Here is a 21,890-nt window from a genome sequence, read left to right as displayed (position 1 = left end):
GTAATAGTTATTTTATTGCTTTTCTTTTTTATGTGAAAGATGGGTTATCTCTCAATGGAGTAATTACGGGTGGCAATGAGCTAAGCTTTTTGCAAGAGGCTCAGCCTCAGTTTGGTAAGAGGTCAGCTTCAACTGACATGTTTAATGAACAAAACGAGCTCAAGCCTTAGAAAGGCTTATTAATAGAGTGTAACAAACACATAACTACATGCATCTATCTATATATATAATGCTACAGTGGAATATTTGTGTATCTTTCTCTTGGGAAGTAATTGTTTCAACTCCCATCTTTTCTTTCCATTAATTTTAAAATGGAAAAGAAAGTAGTATGGGATGACTTGATGTAAGCTGATCAAGCTTAAGGTCAGCTGAGCTGAGTTTGTGCAAGATGGTGCAATCTTTAGCCAAGTCTGGTACAACTAGTACCAAATAAGGCTTGAACAGCCTAGTCTCATGCTTGGCTTGGCTCATGTACAAATCTATGGGTAACAGGATTACTGCAGCAACAATGTAAGAAATGGGATAGAAAATGGATCGCTGGGAGGATATCTGATGATCCTTGGTGTTATTCTATTCCTTTGATGCTCAAGTTGTTGGTGGCCTGAATTTGTCCTTTGTTTGTCAAACCTTTTTGTGGGCGGACATATTGAATTAATTGCAAAAGTTGTTTTTTTTCAGTTACACGGCATGTACAAGTGCACGCACTTTATTAAGTATTCAACATTCTTGTAAATCAACTTTTTGATGGTAGCTGATTAGCAGAATGCTCTTGCATTTGTGAATCTGCAATAAGCCATCTTTAGTCGCATTGTTATTTCACTATTTGCAAATCTCATTTTCATCTACTTGGTATCTGTATCTTTATGGATGGCTACAATCTTCTTTTTTATTTGGAAATTTTATCATCTTGTTGAGCTTGTTTGTCATCCTTTCTTCTTTCAGATATATGGAAGAACTGGGAATTCTCTGCATTCTGGTGATTCATGCTTAAGGGAATCAGGTTACAGGGCAATTCAGCCATCTCAATTCCGAAATAAGTATGCATGTGATTCTCCAACATGGGCTCGTTCCTGTGCCAACCAAAGCAATCAGATGTCTGACTTGCACTCTGCAATGCAGATGGATGAATATTCTGATAGTGAAGCATCAAAATATATCAGCAACGAATCAGAAGCCTGGTCAAGGCATGGTGTGAGAGGGAGACCCTTTCCTGGACCAGGCTTTCAGCATCATGCATATAGTGGTAACATCAATACCAAAAAATCATCCTTCCTTCAGATCCATAATTATAATAATAGAGCCAGACATACAGAAAATCCTGTAGTTCAGCAGCCTATGATGTTCTCTGCTATGGCAGATGATGAAGTGAACTCCACAAGGAAGCTTATGGTATAGTTTGTGCTTTATGTATGCATCCCTTTGAACATGTTTGTCTATTAATGCCTAACAAGAAAAAGTGTTTGTCGTTGTGTGTGTGTGTGTATATATATATATATATATATATATATTAGTAATGATAGGGTGCTCCCGGAGTACCTACTCCCACCTAATAAAAGCTTTAAATTAAAAAAAACAGCATTTTTTGTTGATCAGATCCTACAGATATGATCTACAATCATTATTTAGTAGAAAATAAGTTTTGGATCATGTGAATATATAACATACATGCAGGTTTTTTATGATCTTTAAAAATCAACAGCTCACAATGTATCAAAATTTCATGACTTAAAGAATCTTATTTTTGTCCAAAAAACTTGATCCAAAACGTGATTCCTATCAAATAAACTGTGTTAAGTACATCTATTAGGTCTGATTGAGAAGATGCAACCTACAACTATGATTTCTACTAGGTGCTCAGGGGCACCTTAGCATTACTCTCTCTCTATATATATATATATATTAGTAATGATATGGCTATGATAACACTTAAAATGCATGCTCTTATTTACTTAAGTGGTTACACATGCTTCATAAATGCCAGCTCACTAATTAAAAACATAAGAGGCTTTCCAAAAGGGACTATTTACTTTTTTTACTTTCTTTTAATGGGGCATAGATGCATGACATGCTCTCACATGCATCCATGCCCATCTATTACGTTTCAGATTTCCAAACTCTCTCTCTCTCTTAGCTGTTGTTGGTAACGCGTTTTGTTAGATGATTCATGTTTTATTTTCTTTCCTTTTGTAGTATTTCCAATGAGAAGAACCTTTTTCCTTTTTCTTTTTCTTTTTTTGCCTTTTTTTCATAAGGGAAATTTGGAAGGCCATGATATGGAGACTTTGGAACACCAACTCCACAGGATAAAAAATATAATAATTCTTGGTTTTCTGAAAGTAATGAAAAGTTTGGAAGAGAATAAGTGCATGCAGTTGCACAGAAATTTCCAACTGAACTATCGATTAACACTAACTAGTGGTTGGAAGTGTAATGCAACTATCATTTTGGTTCGCTGACCAGAACTGAAAATCTTTCCTTTTCAATTATTATTGGGCTGAACAGGCATGTTTTGCAAGGGTGTCTTTAGAGAATGCCACTTTGTGCATGAAACAACCTGTTCTTTGTTCTCCTTCATTCCTCATTGCTCTTGGCAGGAGAGACTATAACAATTGTTCATGTGTTATTTCCGAAACGTGTTAAGTAATTTGGTTATAAATGCCAGTCTTGTTGAGCTTCAGCTTCTCTCATCACTGTGGCTTCTAATGTTTTCTTGAGCTTCTTGGTTGATTTCTTCAGAACATTTCCCATATTAGACCTTTTCCCTTTAACAAATTTTTAGCTTCCTAATGGTTCAGCCAGTTATTCATTTTGTTTGTGAAATTTCATACAAAACCCGGGCCTGACCTGAATTCCAACCAATATCTGAAAATTTTCAATGTAAAAAAGATTACAATAAATATTATTTTGTCACTAGTTCATGTAATCCTTATAGGATCGATATGGTTTCTTTTATGGTGAGTCCGATTGGACCCGGGTCTGAACCTTGTACCAGCATCTCAAATCAGACATGGGTTTGGTCCAACCTGGCTCCAAACCAAACCTGACCCATTGACACCTCTCTTGAGCAGTGGCATGGTGAATGCTCTTCATATGTGAAATGAGGCCACCAACAGATAGGAAGAATTTTACAAGAGAATAAATGGAAAATTGTGATGTATTTGGGAAAACTGGTGGTTATTTTTGTCACATGGCACAGCTTCATTGGATCCTACACGGTCGTCTCATTCATGATTTTTTACCACGTGGGCCTTGTGAATATGAAGCTAGGAGTATGGTTCTTAGCCAGCCTACCGACCTACTACTATGTAAGAATCTATTTTAGAATTAGTTTTCCATTTATCTGACTAATTCACAAAAATTTACTATTTCATTTTAGTTCAACATTGGAAAGCCTCTCTTACGTTTTCAATTAGTGAGCTGACATTTACAAAGCATGCTTAACCGTTTAAGAAAAGAAGAGCATGCATTTTAAGTGTTATCATAGCCGTTGGATATTTTGTGATCCAACAGTTATAAAAAGGGAGTAGATGCTCTGGGTGCACCGTATCATTACTCTCTCTCTCTCTCTCTCTATATATATATATATATATATATATATAGGAAAAGTGGTAGCTGCCTACTCAGGGTCGACTCTCATGCTCGCACCACATGTCCACCTGTCTTTTCTTTTTTCACCAAAAAAGGCTTTTAGCAGCATGCAAAACCACTGCTAAAGACCCCCAAGCTTAATAGTGGTGGTTTTCTCAGCCGCTATTGACCTGCATGGTCAACTTATATTAAAGCATGTAGCCTGTGGGCCATGGATGATGTGTGCACATCCACTAGCTGTCTAGCTAGGTGTGCGGTAAGCAGCTACCACTCTCTCTCTCTCTCTATATATATATATATATATTACATATTTTTTTATAAAATATCAAAAATTTTCTGTAATTTATTTTTATTTTCTGTATTTTTTGTTGGGCTTTGACTAGCAGTTAGGACTAGTCTAACAGCTAGTTAGACCTCTCTATTGTATATTTAAAGGCGATCTCCCCCTCTTGTACATATTTTTACGAAAATTCTGAGTCGTTGATTTTCAAGCCTTAAAAGATCCTACTTATAGATCATAATCGAATGATCCAAGAGTGTTTCTATAAAACCAAGCATCTAGATTGCACCCTTATGGTGAAACTTTAGAAAAAAAACTACGAAAATATCAGTGCATACCGGTTTACATATTTTGTTGATTTACATATTCTAGTTATTACCCTATATATATATATACAACATATCAATACATCTTAACATTATTCTCATCTTTTCATCATCATAGAGGACAAAGAGATTATTACCGCCATTCTCGTGAAGCTCAATGACTCCAACTACGTGTTGTGGACCTCTATTATGAAACATCACATATAGGGCAAAGGACTATGGGGACTAATTAATGGAACCTGAAAGGAACCCAAGTTAGTCCTCAACAAAAATGACAACAGGAAGGGGGTTGCACTTTAAGGAGATGATATAAATAAAGTCGTTGCTGACTATGAAAGATGTGGAAAAAATGGAAGATCAACCACTCCAAAATTATGTCGTGGCTCATAAATAGTGTGAATACAAGTGCTCTATTTTGGCTAAATTCGAATATGCAAATAATGCATGGAGGTATCTCCAAGACATGTATTCACTCAAGGATATTGCACATATGTGCAACTTACAAAACAAAGTAAGGACTATGACCCAAGGAGACATGAGCATACATGAATACTATAATGTTCTCTCTCTCGAGTTAGCATTGCTTGAGCTTAAGTGACATTATCCAATATATATTAAGCTTAGTGAGAAGCAAATTAAAGTGGAGCACTTTACCAATTTATCAATGGGCTTAGACTCGAATTTAAAGCCACGAAATTTGCTCTACTCCAAGGAGGAGGTATTGCTTCTATTGTGGAGACATTGGAAGAGTGGATTATGGAGGAAAATAAACTAAAGAAGCATGGTTCTGCGAACGAAGGCTCTTTCTTGGCCATGTCTGGGCTTCAATCTAACATGTGTCCATAAGCCTCCTTATTTTGGGAGATCCTCTAATGAGTACGAGAACAAGATCATTTTTCATTTTTGCAACGAACTGGGACACATCAAGCTTGTTTGCCTGAAGAGGAAAAGAAATGAAAAGAAAGAAGAAAAAAAGTGGCGTCCATAGGACCTTCACAATAGAAAACTCTGCATGCATTTGATCGATGTCACTTTTCCAACTAGTGGAGGCTCTACAACCCAAGGTTGTTATTATCGTATAATTACCCGTATCGGTCAGGCCCAAAATAAGATACGTATCATAAAAAAATATAATTTTTTAAAATTAAAAAAATCATGAAAAATAAAAAAAACAACAAAATTTATAAGAAATCATAACACATGAAACAATGATGAATTTCACAAAATACAACCATAAAACCACATATGAAACATTTATGTTTCTATGGGCTGCATAAGACATCATCAAACATCAACTATCTTACAGGAACAATGCAAAATGTTAAATATCTTGCAATTAAGAATCTGCCACAAGACTCATACTTTCATATTACATAAAAAATAATATTATGAAAATAGTTGCACTCAATTTTCAATCGGTTTTTACTCATTACTCGAGTGTCTCATTGCCATGTCGAATTATCTAATGCCATCTTTGTTGGATGAGTGTGAAGCCTGATTTCTACCTTGACATAAATTTCTAATTTTTTCGGATCCAACTTCATGGTAAGTTTGTTGGGGGTTGTAGGGGAGTGAGCCTCGAGGCAAAAATATTTTTAGGGTAGTTTTGTAATTTTACTCATAGTAGAATTTTTTTACCTTAACCCACTTCCTTGAGTGAAAAATAGTAGAAATGCACTCCTACTTGAGCAAAATGCAAAATCTCTCCCTCTTGCTCACGAATTGGCCTGAAATCACTCTCACGACTCCTAGGATGCGTAGATACTCCTTTAGTGGCATCTACACAAATGAAAAAGTTGGCCCTCAAGAGGTCTTTAAAAAAAATAAAAAATGATTCGTCCCTTTTTAAAATGTGCCGAAGGCGGGTACAATACATGGTGTATCGTACGATACACATGATACAGATACTAAACACTCATGTCAAGGTACAAGTGTGTATCATATCATTTTTTTATCATAGTAATGATATGTATCGTGCCGTATCTTCTCTCTCCGATGTTGTGGTGTCTACTTGCATTGATCTTGGTAAGACTTCTTAGATTCTTGATTCTAGTACATCATTTCTTATAACCCCTAATGAGTTCATGTTGTTTGGATGTCACTTTAGTTTAAATGATTTTTATGTGTCTAACGTTGATGAAATTTCTTTAAAAATCAAAAGTTTAGGAACTTTAAAAGACTCATCTAAAAGCAACCAGGATTTCTCTGTCCTAAATGTTATAGTACCTAATTTGAATTTGAACATTTTCTCAGTCTCTCAAATCTCAAACCATGCATGTAAGATCACTTTTTTACCTAGTGATTGTTGGGTGCAGGATCTCAACTCAGAAAGGCTCATGGCGAGGCCATAGAAGATGAGATCTCTATTTCATGGACACCTTATATTTACCAAATAAATTTTTTTGTAACTATGTTAAAAAAACAAGATTTAAAAAATTGGTATAGGAGATTAGGACATCCAAGTTCCTTAAAATTGTATTTGTTTACTTTCCTTGAAAAGTGTAATTAAGAGGACTTGGTTTGTAAATATTATATTATAAAAAAATGAAATTATTGCCTTTTGGATCAAGCAAATTTGTTTTTAAGGAATCATTTGAATTAGCGCATCGGATGTATGGAGTCTCATGCCGGTAATATCCAAAGGAGGAGTTTCATATTATGTTATATTTATTGATAGTTATAGTAGACATACTTGGATAATATATGCTTCCTTAGACTCATATCTGACGCATTCACTTGCTTTTAAAAATCTCACAACCTATTAAAGATCAATTTAAAACTAACATCAAAATTTTTCAATCCGACTCTAGAGGAGAATTTTTATCTAATGACTTTAAAAATTATCTTGATCATTATGGAATTGTACATTAAAGATCTTGTCCTAATACTCCCCAACAAAATAGTTTAGCTGAAAGGAAACACTAACGTATTATTGAAATTACAAGAACCTTACTTCAAAAAATATTCTTAAAAATTTGTTGGTCAAGGTTGCTCTTGCAACAATTTATTTAATTAATAGAATGTCTTCATCTTCCCTAAGAAATATTTCACCTATTAAAAAATTATTCAAAATATCTCTTGATTACAAAAAACTAACGATATGTTTGGTTGCATTTAAATGTGTTTTGTAATCTCATGTAAATGAGAAAATGAATCTCATTTACACAGCTAACCAAAACATGTGATTTGAAATCTCATAAAAATGAGGGAATGAATCTTATTTGTGTAGCAAACCAAACATGTGATTTGGAATCTCAAGCAAATGAGAAAAGGAATGTGATTTGAAATCATCTTTGAAGTGAATAACATGTGATTCCAATCACATGGTGAAATATGTGATTTGAAATCGTATGGCTTCAAATCACATTTGATTCCATCTCATGTGATTCCAAATCACATGAGATGCAACCAAATATACCGTAAGAGTTTTTTGTTGTAAATATTTTGTTTTTACTAACAAAAATGATGAACTTTCTCCAAAAGCAATTCCATGTGCTTTAAGACATGCGAAAAATAAAAAAAGGGTATAAATCTTATGCCCTTAAAATGATAAGCTTTATGTTTCAAGAAATGTCACTTTTCCTGAAAATAAAAAATGAATTTGATAAGTGTGAGTCTAAGGAAGAATGAATATTGTTTTCTATTTGATTTAGCTAATGAGCATAATTCTTGTGACAAAAATGAATATGATGTTATTATTGGTGATCTTAATGATATACATGACAGTGAAGTGCATGATTATTATATGCATGATAATAAAGTGAATGTTGATGATCCACCTTCTATTAATGAAAATGTTGATGAAATCCCATCATGACACTCAAGTTTATACCCACGGTACAGTTGATCATCCTCCATGTGCTTTAGAAAAGTATACTCAAAATCGAAGGAGAATTTAAAATTAGAAGATCCTCTAGGATATTCAAAGCACCTAGTAGATTTGTATCCTATGAGTCCTTTAGTTCAAATTATAGATCATGTCTCATGGTCATTCACTCCTACTTGGAACTCTATACATATAATGAAGTCAAAGACCACCCTGAATGGATAAAAACAATGAAAATGAGTTAAATGCATTAGAAATAACTAAACTTGAGAATCCAATCTTTACCCCAAGAAAGAAACCTATAGGATGTAGGTGGGTTTGCAAGGTCAAAACTAAGTGTGATGGGTCACTAAAAAGTTATAAGGTTAGGTTAGTCACCAAAGGGTGTAGTTAGGAATATGGTATAGACTACGAGATAACTTTTGCTCATATAATTAGGATGACCATTGTTAGGACCCTTATAGTAGTTGTATCTATTAGAAAATGACCAATTTATCAAATGGATGCAAAGAATGCATTTCTTAATGGGAATCTTAACGAAGAAGTATATATAAAACCCTTTCTAGGATTTGACTTGGCACATAAAAAGGTTCTTTGCTTGCCTAAAGCCTGTATGGCTTGAAACAAGCTCCCAAGGTGTGGTATGACCGATTTAGCAGTGTGATGATTAAATTGGGTTTTAAATCATGTTACTCTTAGACTACATTGTTTGTTAAGTCTTTTAATGCAAGTATGATGATTTTACTATTTTATGTTGATGACATGGTCATTACAGGATGTGATAAGCACGAAGTTAGTCATATCAAGGTTATTTTTAAAGATAACTTTGAAATGACATATCTTGGTTTTCTTTGTTAATTTCTTAGAATAGAAATTGCTTACTCACCTCATGGTTATTTATTAACACATAGTAAATATGCAACTGAGATTGTTGTCAGATTAGGAATTTCATATGAAAAAAGAGTGGATACTCTAGAAGTCATAAATTGCAAGATGCAGATCAATGGAGTACCTTTGGAGGACCCAACACCATATATACAAATGACCAGAGCTCTAACTTATTTATCTATTATTATACCTGATATTTCTTATATCGCTCACTCTATTAGTCAATTTCAACATTCCCCTACCACAACGCATGAGTGTTGTGATGAGGATTGTTTGATATATTAAAAATACTATTAATAATAGATTATTTTTATCTTCCTCTTCTCCATTAGAAATGATTGCTTATTTTGATTCTAATTTTGAGAAGATGTAAATGACCCTCGCTCAACCACAAGTTTTTGCATTTTTGTAGGTAACTATTTGGTGTCTTGAAAGTGCAAGAAGTAACAAAAGGTATCTCTCTTATCTACCGAAGTCGAGTATAAGACCATGACTACTACGACTTTGAAGATTGCAAGGTTGGAGCAACTTCTTGAAGATATGGGTTCCACATAGCCCAACCCTCCAAGCTATGTTGTGATAACAAGAGTGTTGTTTACATTGCCAATAATCATATATTTCATGAACGTACTAAGTGTTAACATTTATATATATAGGGGTATTATGGTTTTTTCACATAATACCTGATAGGGGTATTATGTTCTTTTCACATAATACCCGATAGGGGTATATATTTTCTTCTTTCTTTTTTTCTGTAATTCTTTTTCTTTTTTAATTCTTTTATTTCAAGCCACATAGGGGGGCCCACCATAGAGTCGTTGGGGCCCCCAACAGTCACCAAGAATGAAGGAGGTCAAGAAAAAGCTCTTGAGGGAGATGCTCGCCTCAAAGCAATTGAAGACTATCAACGAAAAAATGAAAGATTGGGAAAGCAACCATGAAAAAATCCTAGCATGGTTTATGAACAACGTTGAACTCAAGGTATGTGCAAACATTGCAAAATTTCGCTGAGCCAATGAAGCTTGGTTTTTTATGAAGGGTATGTATACCCAAAAAGATCTTGAAAGAGCCTATTTTTTGCAAGAGAAAGTTAGGACTACGAAACAAAGGGATATGAGTATCCAAGATTACTATAGTGTTTTAAACCCTTTGTGGGATGAATTAGCTCTTTTAGAGCCTAAATGGGTGGCTATAGAGGATGTGGAGCTTAGACAAAAACAAATGGAACAAGATAGATTGTTTCAATTTTTATTTGGGCTTCGTCCCGAATTTGAACAAGATTCTCACTCCTTCATAGATCCACTCTTTCTCCATTAGAGGATGTCATTTCCGAAATTACTCAAGAAGAGACTCGACATGGAATGAGTAAAAGTGTGGATGAAGTTCTTGCCGTATCTAAACCCGACAATCATGTCAAGACCTACAAACCTTCTCATTTTGGAAAGCAAGGGAATAGTGGAAGGAAGATGATTATATGTCATCATTCTTATGAGCTGGGACATATCAAACCCGCATGCCCAAAATTGAATGGGACTTTCAAGCCTAAGGTGGCTTCCATTGAGGAATCCTCCACTAAAGAAGATGAAGGCAAAAGCGTGGATCTCAAGGACACACTTGGTCAAATATCCATAGCTCTCCAACAAATCTTAAAGGTTACTTCCTCTACCTCCGGTGCCGTCATTGCTTCTTCGTCAGCTCCCGGTACGTATTCTTGGATTTTAGATTTTAGAGCTTCTTTTCATATGACTCCCCATGAAAGTGCTTTAACCAATATATGCACCAATTCAAAAATATCTTGTGTCTCTACAGCCGATGGAACTTTTCTCAAAATAAATGGCATTAGAACTTTAGATCCTAAAAAAATTCAAAATTTTTGTGTTCCAAAAGTAAAAATAGTTCTTAAACTAAATCTCAACCTTTTTTTTGTTTTCTAAATTGCCGACCATGGATGTGAAATATCTTTCTCATCTCAAGGGTGCTTTGTGTAGGATCTTCAGTCCGAGAAGCGGATTGGGCAAGGTCATAGAAAAGATCTTTACTATATGGACCACTTAACGCTCCCTACAAACTCTTTTTGTACTTATGTCCAAGATAAAAGTATTGAAACTTGGCATAAAAGACTTGGACATCCAAGTTATTCTAAAATGTATCTTTTTCCTTTTGGAAACAAATTTTGTAAAGAAAAAGATATCAATTGCAAAGATTGCATTTTTGGAAAAATGAAGTCTATTCCTTTTCCTACGAGAACCTTTATTTCAACAAGACCTTTTGAATTGGTGCATTCAGATGTGTAGGGTCCATCTCCGGTTCTATCTAAAGGTGGTTATTCATACTATGTGACGTTCATTGATGATTATACTAGATATGTATGGATCTATTTTCTTAATCTTAAATAGGAAGTCTTTAACTATTTTAAAGAATTTTGTGCAAAAATTCAAAACCAAATTCAAAGTCATATATCCATTCTTAGATCCGACTCCGGTGGAGAATATTTGTCAAATGAATTTCAAACATATTTAAAACAACATGGCATTTGTCATCAAAGATCATGCCCAAGAACTCCTCAACAAAACGGTCTAGCGGAAAGAAAACATAGGCACATTTTAGAAACCACTAGATCATTACTTATTTCTAAAAATATTCCTAAAATTTTTTGGGTTGAAGCCGTGTTAACCTCCACTTAATCAATCAAATGTCGTTCTCAAAATTAAATAACATCTCTCCTTATGAAAAACTTTTTAAAATAACACCCGGTTTCAATTGTCTTCGTGTTTTTGGATGTAAATGCTTTGTTCTTTTACATAAAAGAGATAAATTATTACCAAAGGCAATTGAATGTGTATTTTTAGGATATTGTGAAAATCAAAAGGGCTATAGATGCTTTGACTATAAAAACAATAAGTTGTATGTCTCAAAAGATGTGATTTTTTTAGATGAGAACGGATTTGAAGTATTAGACAAACAAAATGAAATTGAATATATGTTTCTAAATGATCTTTTAGAAGATATAAATAATGACTCCTTAAGTCATTAAAAAATATTAGAAGATACACATAATATTGAATTGCCACCAAGTCATAGTGACAATCTTCATGTTTACACCTAGCGTGAGCAAGAGAAACCTATTAGTGCTTTAGAAAAATTCTCGCGACTTAACGAACCTCTAGAAGAAACTTTCCTTAGGCGATCCTCTAGAGAATCAATTCCACCTAATATTAGAAGATACACATAATATTGAATTGACACCAACTCTGTTAAAACATATGTAATAATACCATAATACCCGATAGGGGTATTATGGTCATTTCACAAAGTACCCCATAGGGGTACTTATTTTATTTCTCGTATTTCACTATTTTTTATTTTTCTTTTTATTTTTATTTTTGTATTTTTTGGATACCGAAAAGGGGCCCCACAATGGAGTCGTTGGGGCCCCCAACGGTCACATATGTGACCGTTGGGGGCTCCCAACGACTCTATTGGGAGCCCCTTTGGTCTCCTCTTCTTATAAATAGGGGAAACCCTCCATGTATGATATATAGCTCTTGAGAGCTCCTCTTCAATAATAGTGATATTATTTTTCATGTGTGTAGCCTTTTTATAAGGCCCTTTGTATATCCCTTAGTGGATTTTCTCTCTTGTGCTTGTTGCATTTGTCCGTGTGGGACATAGTGAATGCTTTAGCATTCTTGGTTTCTTCCGCTTATTTCATTACATGGTATCAAAGCCATAAGATCTTCTAAAGGTAAAATCTTGTCTCTCTCTACTTCCTTTCTTTCTCACATCTTCCTTGTGTAGCAATGGAAGTCAAGATCGATCTATCATTCAAACTCAATGGAAAAAATTACATGATGTGGGCATCCACAATGGAGAATAATCTCAAAGGCAAGAAGCTTTGGGGTTATGTAATGGGAACCGTTCCGAAACCCCAACTTAAGCTCACAAAGATGGAAGGAGATCAAGAGAAAGCACTTGAAGGCGATGCTCGTCTCAAGGCCATTGAAGATTATAATCATCAAATGGAAGATTGGGAGAGCAACCATGCAAAAATCCTTGCATGGTTTATGAATAATGTCGAACTTAAGGTATGTGCAAATATTGCAAAATTCCGCCGGGCAAATGAAGCTTGGTTTTTTATGAAGGGTATGTTTACCCAAAAGGATCTTGCAAGAGCTTATTTCTTGCAAGAAAAAGTAAGAACCACAAAACAAGGCGACATGAGCATACAAGATTACTATAGTGCTCTAAATCCTTTGTGGGATGAATTGGCTCTTTTAGAGCCTAAATGGGTATCTATGGAGGATGTGGTTCTAAGACAAAAACAAATGGAACAAGATAGATTGTTTCAATTTTTATTTGGGCTTCGTCCCGAATTTGAACAAGTAAGATCCTCACTTCTCCATAGATCCACGTTTCCTCCCTTAGAAGAAGCTATTGCCGAGATTACTCAAGAAGAGACTAGGCATAGCATGGGTAAAAGCATAGAGGAAGTTCTTGCCGTATCTAAACCCGGCAATCATGTTAAAACATACAAACCACCTCATTTTGGTAAGCAAGGGAGTGGTGGAAGAAAAATGATTATATGTCACCATTGTTATGAGCCGGGACATATTAAACCCGTTTGCCCAAAGCTAAATGGGGCATTCAAGCCAAAGGTGGCTTCCGTTGAAGAATCCACCACCAAAGAAGATGACGGCAAGAACGGGGATCTCAAAGACACTCTTGGACAAATCTCCTTGGCTCTTCAACAAATCTTAAAGGTCACTTCTTCCACCTCCGGTGCCGCCATTGCCTCATCATCACCTCCCGGTACGTACTCTTGGATTTTAGATTCCGGAGCTTCTTTTCACATGACCCCTCATGAAAATGCATTAACCAATGTGCACACCAATTCAAAAATGTCTTGTGTCTCTACGGCCGATGGAACTTTTCTCAAAATAAATGGTGTTGGAACTCTTGATTCTAAAAATGTTCAAAATTTCCTTGTTACAAAAGTTAGAATAGTTTCAAAATTAAATCTTAACCTCTTTTTCGTTTCTCAAATAGCCGACCATGGATGTGAAATATCTTTCTCATCCCAAGGGTGCTTTGTGCAGGATCTCCGGTTCGGGAAGCGGATTGGGCAAGGCCATAGGAAGGGAGACCTTTATTTTATGGATAATTTAATGCTTCCAAATACCTCATTTTGTACTTATGTCCAAGACAAAAATATTGAAACTTGGCATAAAAGGCTTGGCCATCCAAGTTACTCTAAAATGTATCTTTTTCCTTTTGGACACAAGTTTTGTAAAGAAAAAGATATCAATTGCAAAGATTGCATTTTTGGCAAAATGAAGTCTACTCCTTTTCCTATTAGATCCTTTGTGACAACAAGACCTTTTGAATTGGTGCATTCCGATGTTTGGGGGCCATCTCCGGTTATATCTAAAGGTGGTTATTCATATTATGTTACTTTTATTGATGATTATACTAGATATGTATGGATTTATTTTCTTAACTTTAAATCGGAAGTTTTTAACTTCTTTAAAGAATTCCATGCAAAAATTCAAAATCAATTTCAAAGTCAAATATCCATTCTTAGATCTGATTCGGGTGGAGAATACTTATCAAATGATTTTCAAGCATATCTAAAACAACATGGCATTTGTCATCAAAAATCTTGCCCAAGAACTCTTCAACAAAACGGTCTAGCGGAAAGAAAACATAGGCATATTTTGGAAACCACTAGATCCTTACTCATTTCTAAAAATATTCCTAAAAATTTTTGGGCCGAAGCCGTGTTAACCTCCACCTATTTAATCAATAGGATGCCATCTTCAAAATTGAATAATATCTCTCCTTATGAAAAACTTTTTAATATGACACCCGACTACAATCGTCTTCGGATTTTTGGGTGTAAATGCTTTGTTCTTTTACATAAAAGAGATAAATTGTCACCTAAAGCAATAGAATGTGTATTTTTAGGATATGGTGAAAATCAAAAAGGCTATAGATGCTTTGATCATAAAAACAATAAGTTATTTGTCTCCAAAGATGTAACCTTTTTAGAAGATGAAAATGGATTTGACATATTGGAAAAATCAAATGAAATTGATTATATGTTTATCAATGATCTTTTAGAAGATTCAAATGATGACTCTTTGAGTCATCCGGAAATTTTAGAAAATACTCATGATTCTCATGATGATGATGTATCACCAACTAATGGTGACAATCTCCAAGTATACACTCGGCGTGAGGAAGCCCAACCTATTAGTGCTTTAGAAAAATTCTTGCGGCTCAATGAACCCCTAGAAGAAACCTCCCTTAGGCGTTCTTCTAGAGAATCAATTCCACCTAATAGGTTTGTCTCATATGAAACTCTTTCACCTAAATATAGAGCTTGTCTAATAGCCTTGCATTCTTACTATGAACCCTCCCATTATAATCAAGCAAAAAGTATACCTCATTGGGTTGAAGCAATGAAAGTTGAACTAGATGCTTTAAATAAAGCTAAAACTTGGGAAATAGTTCACCTTCCTCCAAATAAGAAAGCTATAGGATGTCGATGGGTCTACAAAGTCAAAACAAAAAGTGATGGTTCCCTAGAGCGCTATAAAGCTAGATTAGTTGCTAAGGGATACTCACAAGAATATGGCATCGATTATGAGGAGACTTTTGCTCCCGTGGCTCGCATGACAAGCGTTAGAACTTTAATTGCGGTAGCATCATCTAAGAAATGGCCTATATTTCAATTAGATGTTAAAAATGCCTTTCTTAATGGTCAGTTGAATGAAGAAGTATATATGGATCCTCCGTCGGGAATCAGTGTTAACCAAGGTCAAACACTTCGGTTATTAAAAGCCTTATATGGTCTTAAACAAACCCCTAAGGCTTGGTATGATAGATTTAGTGCTATCATGTTACAATTGGGATTTCGCTCATGTTATACTGACACTGCTCTTTTTGTTAAAAATGCAGGTAATAGTATCATCATCCTTCTGCTTTATGTTGATGATATGATCATCACTGGCAATGATGAAAGCGGTATTCTTAAAGTTAAAAACATGTTAAAACATAATTTTGATATGTCTGATCTGGGTTTTCTCAGGTACTTTCTTGGCATAGAAGTTGCATACTCTCCTCGAGGGTATATACTGTCACAGATGAAGCTTGCTGCAGACATATGTTCCAAATCTGGGATTTCAGATGATAAAAAGGTCGAGACTCCCGAGGTTATCAATGCTAAACTACGACTGGAGGATGGAGTTCTGCTGGACGATCCTACGCCCTACAGGCAACTCATAGGCTCCCTCACCTATCTGACTATCACCAGGCCTGATATTGCTCATGCTGTGCACTCTGCAAGTCAATTTCAGCATGCTCCTACATCTGTGCATATGAGTGCTGTGCTCCGGATCATTCGATATATTAAAAATACTTTGACTAAAGGGCTATTCCTATCCTCAATCTCTTCCTTAGATTTACTAGCTTATACTGATGCTGACTGGGGAGGAAACCCAAATGATCGAATCTCAACTACTGGCTTTTGTGTATTCCTAGGAGATTCGCTAATTGCTTGAAGGTGCAAGAAACAGCAGAAAGTCTCATTGTCTTCTACTGAAGCAGAATACAGGGCTATGGCAACCACTACAATGGAGCTGGTGTGGCTTCGAAGTCTTCTTCAAGATATGGGAGTCGAAATTACCGGGGCTTCGAAGCTTTGTTGCGACAACAAAAGTGCTATCTACATTGCCAGCAACCACACTTTCCATGAGAGGACGAAACATATTGAAATGGATTGTCATTATGTACGTGATGAATATCTTCGTGGGACAGTAACACTGCCATATGTCACTTCAGAATATCAACTTGCTGATTTCTTCACCAAAGCCCTGCCTGCTCCTCGCTTCTTGTTCCTCCTTGGCAAACTTTCGGTCATTCCCCCGTAAAGTTTGAGGGGGGGTGTTAAAACATATGTAATAATACCATAATACCCGATAGGGGTATTATGGTCATTTCACAAAGTACCCCATAGGGGTACTTATTTTATTTCTCGTATTTCACTATTTTTTATTTTTCTTTTTATTTTTATTTTTGTATTTTTTGGATACCGAAAAGGGGCCCCACAATGGAGTTGTTGGGGCCCCCAACGGTCACATATGTGACCGTTGGGGGCTCCCAACGACTCTATTGGGAGCCCCTTTGGTCTCCTCTTCTTATAAATAGGGGAAACCCCCCATGTATGATATATAGCTCTTGAGAGCTCCTCTTCAATAATAGTGATATTATTTTTCATGTGTGTAGCCTTTTTATAAGGCCCTTTGTATATCCCTTAGTGGATTTTCTCTCTTGTGCTTGTTGCATTTGTCCGTGTGGGACATAGTGAATGCTTTAGCATTCTTGGTTTCTTCCGCTTATTTCATTACAAACTCATAGTGACAATCTTCATGTTTACACCTAGCGTGAGCAAGAGAAACCTATTAGTGCTTTAGAAAAATTCTTGCGACTTAACGAACCTCTAGAAGAAAGTTTCCTTAGGCGATCCTCTAGAGAATCAATTCCACCTAATAGGTTTGTCTCATATGAATCTCTCTCACCTAATTATAGAGCTTGTCTAATAGCCTTACATTTCTTCTATGAGCCCTCGCATTATAATCAAACAAAGAATATACCACGTTGGATTGAAGCAATGAGGGTAGAACTAGATGCTTTAAAAAAGGCTAAAACTTGGGAAATAGTTCAACTTCCTCCGAATAAAAAGCTATTGGATGTCGTTGGGTTTACAAAGTTAAGACAAAAAGTGATGGTTCCTTAGACGCTATAAAGCAAGATTAATAGCTAAGGGATACTCACAAGAATATGACATTGACTATGAGGAGACTTTTGCCCCAATAGCTTGAATAACTAGTGTCAGAACCCTAATTGTTGTAGCATCATCTAAGAAATGGCCTATATTTCAATTAGATGTCAAAAATGTATTTTCTTAATGGCCAATTAAATGAAGAAGTTTATATGGATCCTCCGCCGAAAATTACTGTTGAACAAGGTCAAACTCTTAAACTATTAAAAGCTTTATATGGCCTTTAAACAAGCTTCTAAGACTTGGTATGATAGATTTAGTGCTATCATGATTAAGTTGAGATTTCGTTCATGTTATACTGACACTATTCTCTTTGTTAAAAGTGCAGGTAATAGTATAGTAATCCTCTTACTTTATGTTGATGATATGATCATCACAGACAATAATGAAATGGGCATTATTAATGTTAAAAAATAATTTTGATATGTCTGATTTAGGTTTTCTCGGATATTTTCTTGGCATTGAAGTTGCATACTCTCTCCGAGGGTATATATTATCACAGTTGAAGCTTGTTGCAGATATATGTTCCAAATCTGGAATTTCAGATGATATAAAGGTGGAGACTCCAGAGGTTATCAATGCTAAACTACGGTTGGAGGATGAGGTTTTACTGGAAGATCCTACACCCTACAGACAACTCATTGGATCTCTCACCTATCTGACTATCACCAGACCTGACATCGCTCATGTTGTTCACTCTGCTAGACAATTTCAGCATGATCCTACAACTGTGCATATGAGTGTCGTTCTTCGGATCATTCGCTACATTAAAAACACTCTAACTAAAAGGTTATTTTTATCCTCACTCTCATTAAATTTGCTTGCTTATACTGATGATGACGGGGGAGGAAACCCAAATGACAAAATCTCAACTACTGGTGTTTGTGTTTTTTTAAGCGATTCTCTAATTGCTTGGAGATGCAAGAAACAACAGAAAGTCTTGTTATCTTCTACTGAGGCTGAGTACCGAGCTATGACAACTACTACAATGGAACTTGTGTGGCTTCAAAGTCTTCTTCAAGATATGGGAGTTGAAATTTCTGGTGCCTCGAAGTTTTGCTGTGACAACAAAAGTGCCATCTATATTGCTAGCAATTACACCTTCCATGAGGGGACCAAACATATAGAAATGGACTGTCACTATGTTCATGACGAGTATCTTCGTGGGACAGTTACACTGCCATATGTCATATCTGAATATCAGCTTGCAAACTTTTTTACTAAAGCGCTTCTTGCTCCTCACTTCTTGTTTCTCCTTGGCAAACTTTTCATCATCTCCCCGTAAAGTTTGAGGGGGTGTTAACACACACACATATATATATATATATATATATATATATATATATATATATATATATATATATATATATATATATATATATTCCTTCTTGTACACCATAATACCTGATAGGGGTATTATGGTCTTTTTATATAATACCCACTAGGGGTATATATTTTCTTCTTTCTTTCTTTTTTCTGTAATGCTTTTTCTTTTTTTCTTTTTTAATTCTTTTATTTCAAGCCGCATAGGGGGCCCCACCATAGAGTCGTTGGGGGCTCCCAACAACTCTATTGGGAGCCGCCTTGTGGCTCCTTGTGTGTATAAAAAGGGGTACTCCCCTTTGTGTTTGTATTGCTCTTGAGAGCTCCTCCTTTAATAAAAAGAGTGTGTCTTTTTATGTGTAGCCTTCTTGTAAGGCCTCTTTGTATTATCCCTTAGTGGATTGCCTCTTTGCGTGCCTTTGTACCAAGTCCATTGTTGGACATTGTGAATGCATTTTCATTCTTGATTCTTCCGCATACTTCATTACACTAAGCATATCGAGATTAAGTGTCATTATATTCATGAGTGCTAAAGATGAACCATCACACTTCGATATGTCCCATCAGAGTGTCATTTGACTGATTTTTTTCACCAAAGCTCTATCATCACTACGGTTTTAGTTTCTTTTAGGCAAACTTTGGGTGTTATCATCATAAGTTTGAGGGTAGGTGTTAATATGTATATATATATACACAAATGTGTATATGTATATGATTATCTATATATTATATATAATATAAAAATTAATTTTTCTGTAATTTTTTTATTTTTCTGTATTTTTTTCTGGGCTTTGACCAGCTTTGACTAGCCATTAGAACTACTCTCTTTTGTATATTTAAAGGGGATCTCCCCCTCTTGTACATATGCATTCTTTGTGCATTTTATGAGCTTAATAAAATTTATATTTTTTATGTTATCTTGCCTTTAGTGGTTTGTGATCTTGTACTTGTACCCTTAATGGGTTTGTGTGTGCTCTCTCTCTACTTCATTACAGATAACTTAAATGAACTGATTGATTGCTGCTGGTTGTTGAAGTTAACATTTGCATCACTTCATCTTCAGATATATGATATTTTTTTAGCTAACCTCATCCTTGTCTTGCTGTCATTGCAATGCCAAAATTCAAGGGTGGAAAAATCTGGAAGCCAGAAAGTGCACCAAAACATGCTGCTTCTTTGGGTTCACAGATAAAACCAATCAAAGGGTTAGTGACAACTTATTTCATTAACTGTATTTGTTACAAATGAACACTTTTTTGTTACATAAATTGTTATCTTCTAAGTAATTAATAATCTGAAGTCAAATTTCCTAAATGAATACAATGGAGGTTTATTCATCCTTATCCCAATAATCTTTAAATGCAATCATCAAGCAAAAAAGTTTGGGATGTGCTTCAAACTGTTTATTCTGTTATAATTCAAATGGAAAGCATGCATCATAAAACGTTGCCTTGGAGTCTATAAGAAACAGAAAAGGGGAAACCTCTTACCATATTCCTGCTTACATTTACTGACACGAAAACCATAATTTTTTGGAAACAAGAAACAAATTGATACTGTAAAACTATGCACTACTTATGCAGATATGCTGTTGACATGCCAACCAGTTTCAGTGAGGATGAAGCAGAAGACACTGGTTCTTCTATTGAAAGATAGGACTAGTTGAGAGGACCAGGGGAAAGAGTTGGTTTTCATCATTCCAGTGGAGATGCTAAGTGGTCTCGGGAAATAACCAACTTGGTTACACAAGACTACAACAAGGACTTCAAACTATATCAACTAAACATATTCTTCTTGATATCAGAACCTTTCCAGTTCAGAGCTGGATGCGAAATTAGGTTGCCAATTTTTCTTCATGATGGCAACCAGTTCAACTCGGGGCTTCCAGATTGTTCATTGCCCAAGCCATCTGCACCCCAAACAGCCATCATCTTTTGTACATAGTTCAACATTTTCATGGATGAATAATGAGAAATTCCTTGGCTACTGGAGGTACGTTCATGGAAAGGGAGTAGGGAGTCTCTCATCAAGATTTAGTTTAACATTTTCCTAAAACTTCAACCTGTTGGAAGCTGCATGCAATACTTAGGCCCTGTCAATACTTGTCTTCTTGTAAATGTGGCGATATGTTCATGAAAACATGCTAGTGTAAATCTTTCTAGAAGCAGTTGCTTTGCTTGCTTGGAAATGTGTAGATTAACCTGACAGTGTAACCAGCTAAGAGGGAAATATAAGGATGATTGGTTTGCTTATGTATTTCTCCAATGATAAATTATTGAGAGATTCTGACTGTTAATGAGGTGACAAACTTCTGATAGCTTTTGAGCCAAGAAAAGCATGAAGGAGATGGGACTGTCTAATAGCAATGTGCACATGGAGGCAACCCTTCTGGAATCCCCTCCCCTTGAACCAAAAAAGGGATAATAATCTAAGAGCTGGGTCTATATTGAGACTGAAAACTAGGATGATGCCATGTCGAATCATTAGATTGATTAATGAAATCTGATCAATGTTTCATTGATTTTTTTTTTTGGTTCAGTGTTCATATTAGTTGCAGAACTGCTCATATTTTGTCTTGAGAGATTTGATTATCAAAGACCGGTCAAGTGGAAGTTATTTTATATCCTCCACACCTGCATGGTTTGAAATTCGCCGTCCAAGTTGCAGTGTTAATAAATCAGAAATCTTTTAATATTTGAGGGATTTTCGGTTATGCCATCTTGAGATGAAACACACTTCATAGGTTTTTCAGAGAGACTTTCTCATTGCCAAGAATGATTTGAATAATATCATGTTTCATCCTAAAGAATTTTAGGA

The 21,890-nt window shown here is 35.5% G+C and overlaps 1 protein-coding gene across 1 annotated transcript in view; it reads left to right on the top strand.

The window, feature by feature from the left end:
* LOC149819928 (uncharacterized) overlaps window positions 1-20,729 on the top strand; it is a 37,200-nt gene extending 16,471 nt beyond the window's left edge. Inside the window, exons 3-5 of the mRNA XM_089983528.1 lie at window positions 943-1,389; window positions 20,202-20,278; window positions 20,657-20,729. Of these exons, the coding sequence (XP_089839654.1) occupies window positions 943-1,389; window positions 20,202-20,278; window positions 20,657-20,729 (597 nt within the window). The remainder of the gene's footprint in view (window positions 1-942; window positions 1,390-20,201; window positions 20,279-20,656) is intronic.
* The last annotated feature ends 1,161 nt before the right edge of the window (window positions 20,730-21,890 follow it).

Source organism: Nuphar pumila, chromosome 12 (assembly GCF_984573655.1).
Source record: "Nuphar pumila chromosome 12, dmNupPumi1.hap1.1, whole genome shotgun sequence".
Taxonomy (NCBI): Eukaryota; Viridiplantae; Streptophyta; class Magnoliopsida; order Nymphaeales; family Nymphaeaceae; genus Nuphar; species Nuphar pumila.
The sequence above is the reverse complement of the archived record's forward strand: the minus strand, read 5'-3'. Positions and strand labels throughout refer to the sequence as shown.